The sequence below is a fragment of the Trichomonas vaginalis genome, chromosome II (assembly GCF_026262505.1).
Source record: "Trichomonas vaginalis G3 chromosome II, whole genome shotgun sequence".
In the NCBI taxonomy this organism is placed as follows: Eukaryota; Parabasalia; order Trichomonadida; family Trichomonadidae; genus Trichomonas; species Trichomonas vaginalis.
In genome coordinates, this window is record NC_067204.1 from 20,701,718 (window position 1) to 20,716,448 (window position 14,731).

The following is a 14,731-nucleotide window of genomic DNA, read 5'->3' on the forward strand; positions in this document are numbered from 1 at the left end:
TGAGATGAAATGACCGAAGAAGTTGAAACGGTAGATTTGACACCACAAACAAAAAGTTCAGAACCATTGTCAAAACCTGTCAAAGAACTTACAGATGAAGAGAAAAATTCAATAATAGAAAGTGCCAGGTCTGGAAATACAAACCCTAACTATAAAGTCACTTTTCATAGAAATGGAACGGCTAGTATCTCAAAAAAGAAACAGACTCTCACAAATAAAATATTGAAGTCTGAAGGAGCTTTCGAGACAACAGATGGAAAAGTTTACTTCACCGACCAACAGTTCATTATAGAACATCTCATTGACTTAGAGTCGAAATATTCTAAACTTTACAACAAACACAAAAAGTTGAAAGGAAAACAAAAACAAATGGCATATGATATTTATGAAGATGTTGACGACACAACTAAACCTGCAAGTGAGGTAAAGTCAGATGAACCGAAAAGTGACGAAAAACCGATAGAAGAAGGGAAGCCACAAACTGAAGAAAAACCAAAACCAAAGGTTAGTTTCCAAACTAAACCAAGTCAACCTTCATTAGCTGGTATGGGTTGGCGTCAAAGACTTATGGTAGCTGGTGGTTATGTTAAGTAAAGAAAAAAATATTTTTTTTATTTTTATAAAAATGCCCCCATATAGAATGGATAGAAAATCTGCTAGAATAAAAGCAGAGTTAGAAAGATATGGTTGGAGAGTTTCGAAAAAGTTTAAATATAAGAAGGGAAGACCCATAAAAGTCTATGACAAACTGTCTGGTCTTCGCTATGAAATGGACTTAGAAACAGCGCGCGCCAATTATCCAAACAGACTAGAGAGGTTAGAAGAAGAACGTCTTATGGACATGCCTTTCGATGTTAGTGAACCTCAAGTTGAAGGACACGACGGCTTTGCCAGATTCTACTGGAAACATGACGAACAATTGCATCCTTTGAGAAGGAAAAAAGGAAAAGGTGAAGACGCACATGCTCCCATGGAAAGAACAAGATATGCATATGAGAAGTATCGTGAAGTTAGAAGTCAAATTACATCTGGTCGAACCTTTACAGTAAACTTTGACGAAGGAAAGAACAAAGAAGGCTTCATGGGTGTACTTGCTGCCATACAAGACGGAAATAAGAAAGGATACAATCTCAGACTAACCATAACAGATTTGGACGGTCATATATACTATGCACATGGCAATGTCACAACAGCTGCAATGCTTCTTGACGCTTTCAAGACTACAAAGAGAGAACAAATGGTTGACTCCGACTCAGACATTTTGAATGCAATTGAAGGAATTGCAAGTGTCAAGTTCGAATGGTACCAACCTAACCCTCAAGCAGTCAGACAACATGCTGGATACTTCCCCTTCATAAATAAGTCTGACATTGACTTGACAAGGTATGGAATTTACAATTCAATTGAAACAATTGTCAATGAACCTTGTATTCTTACATGTCTCAGGAACTCTGGTCTTGTTACAGATGAGAAAATGAAGTATCTTGAGTCATGTGTGAAGACAAGGTACATTCTCAGAGGTCAATTGGCAAAAATTGCACCGTTGGCAAATGTCAATATCCGAGTCAACATACCTACAGCTAAAGGTTCTTCACATGACGACTATGTTGTTGACAAAGACTTACCATGGTTGAAGATTGCAATTGTCCACAACCACTTCATGTTGAACGAAAGTCTTATGTTCGGAAAAGGTAAGTGTAACATTGTCAGAGCTGTTAACATTCTTTTCGAGAAAGGTTTGTTGGAACCAATTCCAGATGACAAGCTGACAGAAACTTTTGTACCAAAAGACGAAACAAACTTTTCATTGTTAGTAAGACCAAAAGTTGTTCCAGACAAAGTTATAGCACAAAAGAAGTACACAGCTCCAAAAGGAGTTGGATTGTTCGGATACCAACCTGAACCAGAAGAACTTCCAATGAGGTTGCAAGAACTTCAAGATGCTATAAACAAACTTCCATTGAGACATCCAATTGACGTCAAATTGTATTGGAGAGCTTCTGAGTTAGGTCAGAAGGTTTTATATGAAACAGGTTGCTTTGACGATGTTTATGAGATAACAGGAGAAGTTTCTCAGAAGATAAGAGACTCACTTGAATTTCCACGAACTGGACCGATTGGATGCGACAAGTTCGACTCAAACGAAAAGATATACTATGTTGACCTTAACGCTGCGTACATGAGGTTTGTCCAATATATCCCGACTGGAATTCCAAACGAAGATGGTGAGTTCCCGGGAAGGAACTATACAGTTGGAAAAGTCATACAACAACTGTATGATATTAGGAAAGCTTCAAACCCCAAACTTGCAATGACACTCAAATTGCTTATGAATTCGACATGGGGATATTCCATTAAGAAACCTCAAGCGATGAAGAGTAAACACTATGAGAAGGTCGACAACTTTGTTGAAAGGTTTTCTCCTTTTGTTTTGAAATACGAGTTCACCGAAGGTCAATGTGGCTCAGTAACCACAGTAAAACCTATTGTCGAACATTGGTCTTACCCTCAGTTCGCAAAGGCAGTCCTTGACAACTACAACAAATTCTTCTCCGAAGTCAAATCCAAAGTGAAGGTTTACTATGAGAACATTGACGCACTCATGACGAACGAAGAAGGATACAACAAACTCATTGAAATGGGTTTAGTCGGTGAGAAGATGGGCTGTTTTAAGCTAGATAAGGTATTTTCCGAAGTTCATGTCCTCTCCAAGCGTAAGTACTGGGGTGTACTTGAAGACGGCACAGAAATAAAACATTGCATGAAATAAAAAATTGCATGAAGTAAAAACGTTTTTAAAACAGTATATTTTTACATATATTAAATGCTTCAGGTTGAAAAACAAAGAACAAAAGTAGCAGATACAAAACCGTTAGACTATATGTTTACAAACGCCGGTAGGAATATATCAGATGAAGAAATTTCATCCCGAATTGTCTTTCATATACAACTACGGAAAAGTGCTGAAAAAGTATTGAAAAATATATTTTAGGTGAAGAGGTGAGATTTCACCTGTTTTTTCACCTGTTTTCTCACCCGTTGAATTTTCATGAATTTTGTGCTGAATTCGACAAAAATGAGTTTTTGGTTGAAAAAAGAGGTGGAGCCAAAAGTGGCTCGACCTCAAAACAAGCATTTTGTGAAGAATATACCAACCCGCGGAATTCCGGCGGTTGCTTTTTATACAAAGTTCAACAGGTGAATTTTCATGAATTTCCTTAAGATAGAAAAAAATATATTTTAGGCGACCAGGTCACTCGGTCACTCGGTCACTCGGTCAACTAACATCTTTTTGAAAAAGTGTGACAACATGACATTTTGACAACAACACAGGAAATAGATTTCATCGTATATTTTTTGTTTAGACTTCATCGTAAATGTTTTTTTGAGACTTCATCGTATATGTTTTGTCGAGATTTTTATCGTTGTGGTCCGACGGTTAAGCCACAAACGAATGTCCGACGGTTAAGCCAAAAATATTTTTTATTTTTATTGTAAGAACAGTATGACAGTCGAAGCAAAAACGTTCACGAACAAATCTAATGGCGAAACATTCACAAAAGGCACTTACAACGGTATTGAAGTCTTACGTAGAGACAAGGATGGTTATATAAATGCAACAAAGATGTGTCAGCAGTTTAGGAAAGACTTTAGAAGGTTGTTGGAAAATAAGTCCTGGGAAGAGTATTTTAAGGCATTTTGTGAAGAATATACCACCCCGCGGAATTCCGCGGGTTGCTTTTTATACAATGTTAATGCAGGAATTCCGGATGAAATCAAACAGGTTAGAGGAATGTATGTAGACCCAAGACTCGTAAACTATATTGCAATGTGGGCTTCTCCAAAATATTGTATAGCAGTTGGAAAAATTATGGACTCCATAGACAAGAAAGTTCATGAGAAATTAGATGAAGAAGAACTTGAAGATACAGTAGAGAATGCAAAACCTTTGTTCGAAGAAGAAGTTAGAAAAATGCATGAAAAACAAATAGAACATGAACGTGAGATATGTTCTGGTTATAGAGATTCTCCATACGAACTAGACCAATGGGAACAAGAAGATTTAAAGAGAGAATTTAGAGAATATGAACTCGCTAAAATTTCATTAGAAGCTGCAGAAAAGAAGTTAAAAGTTTGGGGTCGTTTTGTACAAAAATATTGTGAGTAAATGAACCATTTTTTTTATTGAATTCAGCAAAAATATAATTTATGTTAGAATGTTAGATCTAACATGTTTTCTCACCTGTTTTCTAACATGGTCTAAAACTCTCGAAAATCATGAATTTTACACCAAAAATAATGTTTATGTTAGAATGTTAGATCTAACATGTTTTCTAACACGTTTTCTAACATGGTCTAAAACTCTTGAATTTTCATGAATTTTGACACTTTCACAAAAAACATAAAAAATAAAGTTAGTTTTTTAAAAAAAATATTTTTTATTTTTATTGTAAGAACATGTTAGCAACAACAGCACCAAACTCGTTAGTCATGAATCCTACGTCAATGTTAGTAGAGATGAAAAACTTCATTCCTTCTTCATATACTTTCGAAACAAAAATCCAGAAGATAAAGCAAGAACTTTTAACAAGTACTTTGGACTGTAGTGCGAAAGATGAAACAAATGAACAGTATCTTTACGACATGCAGGACCTCATCGACCATCTACCTAAACTTCCTGAAATCCAACAACAAAAACTAACCATTCCCGAATTTGACGAAATAGAAGTCAAAGCAACTGACTCAGTAGAAATAAAGAAGTTCATACGAAAGGTAAATTATGAATTCCTTGGTTTTCATTGCAACCATAAGGTTATGGACAAAGATTGCGACATGGTATATAAGAACATCTCTGACCTTTACAAATCCGAAGAATTTAAGACCTACGACAACTTTGTTTCGTTAGTTGCAAAATGTGTTTGGGAAATAAGAGATAAAGATAGAAGAGGCAAAGTATGGAACGAACAAATAAAACCCGCTATGTTCGAGATGAAGAAAACCATTGACGCCTTGGTCATACTTGCAGGTAAGGTTTCAGAATATAACGCAAAAATGAATCCGCAATGTTCAAAATGTAAAGCAGCAATGAGGAAATATAACTACTCCGTCAAAGAGATAGAACGTATGCGAAACGACTATGCAGATTTAAAGAAAGAGGCAGAAAAACCAGCAGAAGATAAAATGAACATGTTAGAATTTCTGAACAAAAACTATCCAACCGCTAACGATTTCCTTCTATCTGACGTCAAGAAGAAGTATAAAGAAACTTTCGGTATCGTTAAAACTTTTGACATACTGACAGAAGAAATAGAAGCTACGAAATTGTTTAGAGTCATGAACCATCGCAACATATACCATGTAAAACGCTTGTAAATAGTTATGTTAGAAAACATGTTAGAAAACATGTTAGATCTAACATTCTAACATAAACATTATTTTTGCTGACTTTTTACAATTTGAACTTTGTTTGCGTAGATATGAATTCTGAAAGAAGTATGAGGGTCTTGTATGACTTTGTACTTCTCCCATAGTTCATGTCTGTCAAACTTACCTGCCATGGACTCTTTCATAAGTTCCATGAAATCGTCTTCGGACAATCCAGGGAAAAGTATAATGTCAGTAAGTATTCTTTTAACATCCTTACTTAAACTCTTTGCTGTCTGTACCAAATGAAACTGAGATGTTAAAGTGTCTGAGCTTCTTAGAATTCGACACATGTCTTGTTCTCTGTTCTTAACAAAGGATGAGAGGCGAATCATCTAAGATAAGAAGACACCTATGAGGTATGTCTTCCAATCGTAAGATTGCAATTTCTTCGAAATGTATTTATCTCTTTCTGTTTGTTTCTGAAGTGTTTCTTCTCTAATATTCTCTGCATTTCCTCATTTGGGTCTTTAAACTTAGAATTTATACTCATTTATAGCATTATACTTCAAAACTCTTCTTTGGTACTTCTTTATCCAATCTAACAACTCAGTATCCTTTATACATACTAACTTAGACTTCTTATAATATCTTTGAACGAATTGACGGTTTTGGTCAAATTGACCAGAAGTACTACAAATAACAACTAACTCATAGAATGGGTTCTTCTCATCTAGTTCTTGTTGTTGTGCACCATTTTAAGATAAGTGAAAGTCTTACCCGACCCAGGTGGTGCGATTAGAACCTGTTATACCATTCTGAGCAAATAAGAATTGTCATGTAATAGGCTTTATCTGAGCATTTTCTAACTTCCTCTTGTTCTTCTTCAAAACATTCTCAAATTTCTTGTCAATGTCAGCAAACTTTTTTTCTAACATATTTTTAGAAAAATTAAAATTTTTATCTTTTTGAAAATGTCTAGCGATTTCGCCATCTATATCGAGACAAACTTTTCGACAGCAAAACATCTGTCGACCATAAAATCTTACATAGTGTAAACAAGAAAGGTGAATTTGTTCTAAGTTCTGTTTCTGGAATTGACAAGAACCATAAAACATTAAGCAGAGAAGTCTTAAAATTTGTCAATGACAGACTTGTTGACAGAGATGACGCCTCTTGGAGAGATGAAGTCCAACAAAACTTCTTAGAATGCAAAGAAGACACATGCGCTGTTCTTGAAGATGAAATAGAAAACAGAATAGAAGAGCTATTAAAGGACAAAGAACTTTTACAAAAAATATGGTTCTGAGAAGTTTGACATAACTCCACCAGAAAAGAAGAGAGAGAAAAAGAAAGAAAAGAAAGTAGAAGAAGAGAAAGAAAGAACCAGGCCAGAGAAGAAAAGAAATTGACATGTAAAAATAAAATTTTATTTTTAGAACATTTCTGGGTCAATGTCAATGTTCTCTTCCTCTTTAGGAGTAAACACTGGCTTAGACTCTAAAATCTTTTTACCCAATTTACCTTGAACTTCTACAACTTTAGACTCATAATATTCATAGTCGTCTGCTTTCTTTGGTTCATAAGTATAACAAGTTTGTATGCTTTGCCTTCTTTAAGGTTTGAGAACGTTTCTGTCAAAATTTTCTTTGACTGCTAACAACCTTCTATGTCTAAGTCTTCAAATTTCGCACCATTTTTAGTCACAATAGCAAACTTAACGGGTTCGATGTTCCAAACTTTGTCAAATGTAGACTTTTCAAAATGGTAGAAGTAAATATTCAAATATATGAATGGGTCGAGTTCTTCTTTGACTTCTGTCATGTACTTGTTGACTGAAATATATTTCGTCATCTTTCTATCGATAAAAATATTTTTTTTAAAAACGTTTTAAAATGGTATGCCATATAGCTTCTTGAATTTGTTAAGACGTATTTGAACGCGTTTTCCATCTGTATCTCTAGTGTTTACATAAGCATAGCCATCCTTAGTAAAATACTATTGTAATTTTCTATAGTTACGCCGGTATAAAAGTAGAAAGAGTCCTGTTCTTCGCTATAGTAGTAAAACTCAAACGTATGCTTGCCATAGTCTGTAATTTCAATTGCTTCATCTTCTAGTTCGTCGACAAATTCGAATACTATATCTGCAAATTTGCTTTTGTTCTTATTGTTTTCAGAACGAGTGACCCAACGTAAGTTTTCAAGTCTATTGTCGTTTCTTATATGGTTTATATGGTCTACAAAAGGTAAATTGTTAGGGTTCGGTATAAAATGAGTTGCAATGACAATATGTTTAAAATAGTTTTTTCCACTCATCTTCATCCTAGCATATCCGTTATTTTGCTCCCATTCGCTTAAAACTCTTTTTGTCTCTTTTTTTCTGACTTCAAATGACTCACAACAGTGAATTTCATATTTCTCATCTAACAAACAAGTTTTCCAACAGTCTTTTCCAACAAACTCAGCGTACATTTCAAATAAAATAAAAAAATATTTTTTTAAAATTTACTCAGAAAAATTTTTCTTTGTATATACGCCGTTCTGAACATCTAAAAGATTTTTGACATTTGCCAAGAATGTACGTTTAGACGCTGTCATATAACCATACTCTTGACAATATTGTTTATATTCATCGTACAATGACCTTTCATCTAAACACTCAAAGTTAGTCTCATCTATAAACAGTTCATATACCTCTTGTTTGCTTCTAACAATGTTTGTCTCTCTTCGGTATATGGAATTTGTCTTGGATTGAACTTTGAAATATCTAATGTCATAAATATGAGAACAAGTGGTTGTAAAAGTCAGATGTCAAAGTTTCTGCTAAGTCGTCAAAATATTCTGTATCTGCATATGAGAATCTGAGTTCTGACAACTACATATCTTCTGTCAGAACTTTCTAACTTCATCGGAACAGTATTGTTTGAAACCATAATGAAGTTTGCAACATTTTCACAAACTCTTTGGTCTTTATATTTTCTTTCAACAACTCCAACTTTATCTGTTATAAGACTCTTCAAAGCATCTGAGTTCAAAACTTTTGTTGTATCTATACTTTGAAGTTCGTTACATACTATAAGTTTCATATTCTCTATTGAGGAGTTAAACTTGCCGCAGATGTTTTCTAAGTTTGTCATATTCGGGTTCGAATAGCCCTCTAACAGTTTGCACAAAATATCTGTAAAGAATGTGTTCTTACCAGTTCCTTGTTTTCCAATTATAATGAGAGCAGTTTCATTTTTAGCACTTGGATGTTGTAAGATGTTTGCAAACCAACATAAGATATACTCATAGACTCTTTCGTTTCCATTGCATATAATTTCTTTGACATGGTCTAACCAAGCTTCTATAATATTTTCTTTCCATTCTACTTGTTCATATTTATATCCAGTGAAGATAGAATAGAAGTTTGGAGAAGGTGTATAAAACTTTATACCTCGAACTGAAAAATCTTCTAACTTTGACAATAAGATATCCCAAGCATCTAACATCTTCATGCCAACTTGTACAACTTTTATTTTCTTAAGTTTCTGTCTACATTCTTGTTCAGACACTATTGTTGCTCTTGGTTTGTTAAAGACAACATCCCATTCTTTCATGACATAACATTCTGGGGCAGAGTCAACATAAATGACTAAACGTTTCAAATTCTCGACTGCTTTGTTATAGTCTCGAAATGGACACATATTTCTGAATGCTTGGAAGTCATAAAAATCTGAAACATCTATTCTGTACATTTTTATAAAAATAAAAAAAATATTTTTTTTATTCTTGACTTTGTTGTTCCATTTGTTGCATTTGTTGTTCTTGAGCTATTTGTTGTTGAAGTTGTTCTTGTAATACAATACTTTCACCAGTTGCATCTTCCAATTCGAAACTTTCTGCCGTCATTGACAAATACATAGGACATAAAAGTTTTACAGGAACAAAGTTTGCGTCAACTAATGTCAACGTTATACTTGCCAAAGTGTTTGAGTTCACTAAGGTTGAAAATTCTGCATTCGAATGAACAATAGGCAAACCAGCAGAGAAAGTATTGTTTATACGCATAAGTATCTTTTGGTCATAATAGTTTCTGTCGACATTCGAATAACACTTTGAACCTAAGTTTGAAACAATATATAAGATTGGTGTGCTTAATGTCAATGGAATAGACATTCCTTGTATGACACCTTTTCCTGTTATAGGAAACTGTTGGTAGTAAAAACCAGAAATAAGTTTTGTATTATAGCTCATATTGTTTATAGTAAACTCAGTCGGACATCCAAACATAATGAAACCTGCTCTAGTTGCAGCACATGTTACACTCGTCCTTAAAGTATTAAATAAGTCAACAAAACCTGTTGGTGGTATATCTGAGTAAGTATCTTCAAAGGAGTATTTTTTACCATTCACAACAATAAAATCTTCTGGTGTCAAAAGAGCAAAACAGGCTTTAGTCGTCATTGTGTTTAAGGTTAGTTTACAATATCGTCCTTGAGGACTTTGTAAGTTTGTTGTTATAGAATTATATGACTCAGGGTTTTTAGTCGTAATAGTATAAACCATTATGTCTTCTGCCATTTACTTAGCAAATAAATTTTAATGAAATGTTGTGGTCGTCAAATATTTTTATAACGTCTGGGAAACTATATTTTAAGTTCAACGTTTCACCTCCTTTCATAACGTATATCTTGTCAATGACATTATATGAAACACCACAGCAAGCAATGTCGGGTTCTATTTCTTTGATGTTTATATCGTCTGCCTCTGTCAAAAGTTTCAATAGTTCTTTCAAAACTTCACGAGGTGCGATGACATAGGAGCTCACCTTTACAGGGTTGTGTTCGACCAAGTTTAACATTATACCTAAAGCTTGACAAATCTTCTCCTGAGTTTTAAGTTTGTCTTTAAGTTGTTGGTAGTCATTTCGAATATCTGCAACAGAACTTAACTCTCTGCTAACTTCAGGATATGTTGGTTGTTCTTTTACAGGAACAATTGTTATACCATCTTCGTCCTCGTATGGTTTCCCCACTTCAACATCTCTTTCTTTGACATTGACAACAACACTTTGACTGTTTGTTTGAGTTGGTGAATTTAACTTCACATCTGCCACCGCCATTAAACCTTTTGAAACACTCACGCTTCTATTTTTCGGAAATGACATTTTACTTAGAATAAAAAGATGGACGTATTCGAGTATCTCTTCGAATTGAAGCAAAACAAAGTTTACACACACAAACAATACAAGTTCATTGACAGAATAGTTCTTTATACAAACAATGGAAAATGTTATAGAATAGCAGTCTTTGCTGAACCTAAATATTTTCATAAAGCAAAGAAAGTTGGTATAACCGAGATGGTGAAAGTTCTTGAAGCAGACAAAAATATAACTTCAAAACTTACAGATATTACTAAAGGAAAGTTTATAATACAATATTATGTCAAAACTGGCGTACTGTCAATATTTGACGGAGAGAAGTCAGTTCAAGAACAACTTACTGACCTGCTGCCAAAATCTGCTCGATGGAAGCTGTCGTTATGCCAATCTGAGGAGCCCCAGCAGGTTTCATCGAACGAATCTTCAAAAGAGCATCTTCCGTGAAAAGTGCTATTGGTTTTGTAAACTTCTTTGCTCTCAATTCATCTGGACCGTCTCTGTCACCAGTATATTGTATTTGTACAGTACCAACAGTTGAAATACCACCCATAAAGTCTTCTGAGTCAGCAAATGGAATGCCAAGCCAAAAGTTTGAACGGTCTCCATTTGTATATTGAGTTTTTTGACCTCCTGTATGAGTCCATACTTTCACATATGGCATAATAGAACTTTGCATTTCAGGGTTAATGGTTGTTGTGAAGTTGTTGTTAAAGTTCATAGCATCTAATGTCAAGTTGTATGACCTCATATCCTCAACTGTGGAATATTCTTCTCTTGGATAGTATTTGCCATCTATGTTTATATGATATTTAATACCGGGGTTGTAGAAACAAGAATAGTCATTTATAGTTCGTCTGAACAGTACAAACATAGTATCTGCATGTTTCATTGCAGTTGTTAAAGCAATATCTGTTCTTGCACCTGGGTCAGCACTTTGGTTTCCAACTTCACCTGCAAAGTCTTTGACAGATATTTGGTGTATAGGGAACATAAGTGGAACTGCAATATATTTGGCAGCTAAAGCATTTGAAATATCTGGGTCCAACATATAGACTGCAAGTCTGCTTTCTATTCTCTTGCATTCAAATTTTTCGCATGTGAACTTAACTGGGTCCCAAGCAGTTCCAGCAGCATTGAAATAGTAGTTTACTTCAGTGTTGAAGTTTGAGAAACCAAAGTCTAAGTCAACTTTGTCTTTGCAAAAGTCACAGAACTTGGCTCCACCAGTTCCAGCTACAGCAATGCTGAATGGGTCTTGTGTTGGTGCAATGACTAAGTTATTTTTGCTTGGAGTAAGTTCGATAGAAATTTTTCCTGCCCAGTTTGGCAAGTATCTTAAAAACCTGAAGATGAGGAAAGATGACAAAGGAACTCTAAGTTTCAGTTTTACTTTGGTTACTGCATTTCCATCTGAACCAGAAAGGTTAACATAAACTCCTGGAACGTTAGGGTCAAGTCTTCTTATTTTCTCAATAGTTGCATACTGGTCTGTTTGTTCTCTAGCTTGTGGTTGTACTGAGTTTCTCAAAGCGAACCATTCATAGTTTGCCCATGTTACTGTTTGAACTAAGTCAGAGTTAGAATATATCTTATATCCCATGAAAACTTCTGGAGCATATTGGTATCCGACATAGAAAATTCCATTGCAACCTTTCTTGTCAGACAACTTGGCAGAAGGTTTTATTTCAATGTCTTGTTCCACGTATAAGAATGAGTTGTCAATAGAAATAATATGAAACCTGTCGCAAGCAATATCTACTGTTGTTGAAGAACCTTCTCCAAACTCACCTACGTTTCCATAAGAAACAGCAGTTGTATATTCGTAAGTTCCAGGAACTATTTCTGACCTTCTAATGGCATTGTCGCATTCGTTATACCATTCGGAAACATTTCCGTTCATGGCATCCAAAACTGTTGGCGTTATATTCTGAGCGGCGTACATTTCATATGAGTAAAAATATAGAATAGTTGGATTTATATGTCATAATAGAACCCACGTGGACCAAGCTTTACTTTCTTCCTGACTGAGTTTTTAACTCTTCTTTTTCCTTCATTGCCCTCTGCTTGAAGTTGTTGCATCTTTGCATTATGTTCATCTAGTATGTTGCAAATTTCCCATGTCCTTTTTGCCTTTTGGCTCTGGTCGCCCATCTCAGGTAACCTATATCCTAGAAAGAGTTTGTCATAGTCTGTATTTGAGTCTTTGCGTATTGTTTGCATGACTCTTTCCTGAGTTTCTGGTTCAAGCTCTTCAAACAGTGCCTGTCCATATGGAATATGCTCGTTTCCAAATATATGTTTTTGTAGCCATTCTGGTTTTCTTTCCATGTTACCAACAATATCTTTTGTGAATGGGAAAGCTTTTACCCAATCTTTCAGTCTTGCGTCGTTTATTTCTGTAGTTGGTTTTATTTTGTCAAGGAACATGTTTTTCAATACTAACATTTCATCTGGTACTGTCCATTTGAGTTTTCTTAAATATTCATCCCTTCTCAGTTCATTGTCTGCAAAGTAAGTTTTTATGACATTTTGTAAACTTTCGTTTGCAAGGTCATGTACAATAGGTTCTCTTCCTTCTCTCTCCCTAACTTTCTTTCTAAACTCTTCACCAAATATACCATCTTTATGGTTCTGTGTAGTTCTTTGAGATAAATGTTTTAGAACGTCAGGTGTTATATTTCCATCAGCCATGTTCATTTCATACTGGTCCAAAATATCTGCATCTTTCATATCTTTCAATGGCATTAAAGCCGCGCTGAAAATACCAGCTATATCTGGTTCACCATTGACTTCCATTGCGTCTACAACTTCTTGGAATTGAGGTTGTAAGTTTATGAACCACCTATCCGGGTTAGCTTTATGACCCCATCTCATTGTAGTTCCATCGTCTGCAGAAACAAAAGTAGGTTTGTTTCCATCTTGGTTAGGTTCTGAATGAACTTTAAACAATGTTTCATTTCTATATGTTTTCTTGAAATTTAACCTTTTATCTTCACCGAGTTCATCCGAAGATTGAACGTTAAATGCTCGTAAGTAAAAAGGGTTGTTGTATTTGTGTACATTTTCTTTCAGTACTTCCATTCTATGCAGAATATTTTCATCTGGTGTTGGAGTCTTTTGTATGTCGGCAAACATTTTTCGATATTCTTCTACTATGTCAGCCGAATTTTTTTTAGACTCTTGGAAATATTCCATATTCTCCGCATACTCTTGTTGAGGGTCAAGATTTTTCGGCTGTTCCAAATCTTCATCTAGTTCTGTGAAGTTAGTTTCCAAAGGAGTGACTTGTTCGTTTCCTTCAGGCTCTTCTAGCTGTTGTTGCTGAACTATTTCTTCCATGTCTGGTTGTATCTGAACTTCTTCCTGTGGAGTTTCTTGTACCTCATCTGCTGGCATTTCATATATTCCGAGACCGTTTTCAACAATTTCCCTATCTACGTCATCCGCATTCATAAGCTTTTGTTCTTTCGTTCCGTCTCTATTTTTTACGCGTTTCATGACGAAAGTTGAATTGTCATTTAGCTCTGACATCAAATATCTCGGAGTAAATTCATCCATGTCATTTGGATGATATGCTATTAAATCATATCCCTTAGCGAGCTTGTATTTTCCAGGTTTGAGATTATATCCGTTTTGGTGCTGAGCCATAAAGCTAAATAGGTTCGGGTCAGTATTTCCATCCTTGAACTTTCCAATAGCTTCTTTATATCTGTCACTAAAGTCAACAGTATCTGGGAAACCACACTCTTCTTTAAGCATTTTTAAGAATTCTTGGTTTCCTTGTTCTCTACTTCTTTTATGTCCTTGCTCTGTTTGTGGTTGTTGTTGTGCTGGATTTTGAACTGTTGGTTGCTGTGCAGGGTTTTGAACTGTTGGTTGTTGTGCTGGTTGTTGTGTTGGTTGTTGTGTTGGTTGTTGTGTTGGTTTTGGTGCATGCCTGTGTCTGTGTCCATGTGACGATGTAAATGTTTTAGGTAGTCCTGGTGCAGGTGCTTCTCTTGGGGGGTTTGGTGGTATATAAGTTCCACCAGCTGGCACATATGTTCCATCTGCAGCGTAATGTCCTACCTGACTTTTCGTTTTTAAGAAAGCATTTACTAGGTCTGTTTTGGTCTGTTGTAACTCTTTTTCTTGACTTTTCACAACAGTTGCTCTAACGGCGTCATAGGCACTTTGAACTGCCTGTCTCGTTGCTGCATCTGTTATTTTCGTCATATTTTGT

The 14,731-nt window shown here is 35.2% G+C and overlaps 9 protein-coding genes and 3 pseudogenes across 12 annotated transcripts, besides 1 other annotated feature; 4 read left to right on the forward strand and 8 right to left on the reverse strand.

Annotated features, from left to right (window-relative positions):
* Window positions 1–14,731: part of a mobile genetic element that runs on past both edges of the window.
* Window positions 10–594, forward strand: TVAGG3_0580180 (phage tail repeat-like family; the record flags this gene model as incomplete). The annotated part of the gene is made up of 1 exon (XM_051239128.1): window positions 10–594. The coding sequence occupies one exon, from the start codon at window positions 10–12 to the stop codon at window positions 592–594; it is 585 nt and encodes a 194-aa protein (XP_051096952.1).
* Window positions 641–1,610, forward strand: TVAGG3_0580190 (uncharacterized protein; the record flags this gene model as incomplete). The annotated part of the gene is made up of 1 exon (XM_051239129.1): window positions 641–1,610. A coding segment is annotated over one exon (970 nt), but the record flags the coding sequence as incomplete, so codon positions are not given.
* TVAGG3_0580200 (uncharacterized protein) lies at window positions 3,506–4,168 on the forward strand (the record flags this gene model as incomplete). Its single annotated transcript, XM_051239130.1, has 1 exon — window positions 3,506–4,168. One exon carries the CDS (start codon window positions 3,506–3,508, stop codon window positions 4,166–4,168), a length of 663 nt encoding a protein of 220 aa, XP_051096954.1.
* On the forward strand, window positions 4,459–5,373 carry TVAGG3_0580210 (organellar and viral DNA polymerase type B; the record flags this gene model as incomplete). Its single annotated transcript, XM_051239131.1, has 1 exon — window positions 4,459–5,373. The coding sequence occupies one exon, from the start codon at window positions 4,459–4,461 to the stop codon at window positions 5,371–5,373; it is 915 nt and encodes a 304-aa protein (XP_051096955.1).
* TVAGG3_0580220 lies at window positions 6,800–7,218 on the reverse strand (annotated as a pseudogene). The gene has a single exon. A coding segment is annotated over exon 1 (419 nt).
* Window positions 7,255–7,838, reverse strand: TVAGG3_0580230 (annotated as a pseudogene). Its single transcript has one exon. A coding segment is annotated over exon 1 (584 nt).
* On the reverse strand, window positions 7,872–8,299 carry TVAGG3_0580240 (annotated as a pseudogene). The gene has a single exon. A coding segment is annotated over exon 1 (428 nt).
* On the reverse strand, window positions 8,433–9,103 carry TVAGG3_0580250 (uncharacterized protein; the record flags this gene model as incomplete). Its single annotated transcript, XM_051239132.1, has 1 exon — window positions 8,433–9,103. A coding segment is annotated over one exon (671 nt), but the record flags the coding sequence as incomplete, so codon positions are not given.
* TVAGG3_0580260 (uncharacterized protein) lies at window positions 9,132–9,929 on the reverse strand (the record flags this gene model as incomplete). The annotated part of the gene is made up of 1 exon (XM_051239133.1): window positions 9,132–9,929. The coding sequence occupies one exon, from the start codon at window positions 9,927–9,929 to the stop codon at window positions 9,132–9,134; it is 798 nt and encodes a 265-aa protein (XP_051096957.1).
* Window positions 9,934–10,470, reverse strand: TVAGG3_0580270 (protein of unknown function, DUF4106 family; the record flags this gene model as incomplete). Its single annotated transcript, XM_051239134.1, has 1 exon — window positions 9,934–10,470. One exon carries the CDS (start codon window positions 10,468–10,470, stop codon window positions 9,934–9,936), a length of 537 nt encoding a protein of 178 aa, XP_051096958.1.
* On the reverse strand, window positions 10,847–12,451 carry TVAGG3_0580280 (protein of unknown function, DUF4106 family; the record flags this gene model as incomplete). Its single annotated transcript, XM_051239135.1, has 1 exon — window positions 10,847–12,451. The coding sequence occupies one exon, from the start codon at window positions 12,449–12,451 to the stop codon at window positions 10,847–10,849; it is 1,605 nt and encodes a 534-aa protein (XP_051096959.1).
* TVAGG3_0580290 (protein of unknown function, DUF4106 family) lies at window positions 12,484–14,724 on the reverse strand (the record flags this gene model as incomplete). The annotated part of the gene is made up of 1 exon (XM_051239136.1): window positions 12,484–14,724. One exon carries the CDS (start codon window positions 14,722–14,724, stop codon window positions 12,484–12,486), a length of 2,241 nt encoding a protein of 746 aa, XP_051096960.1.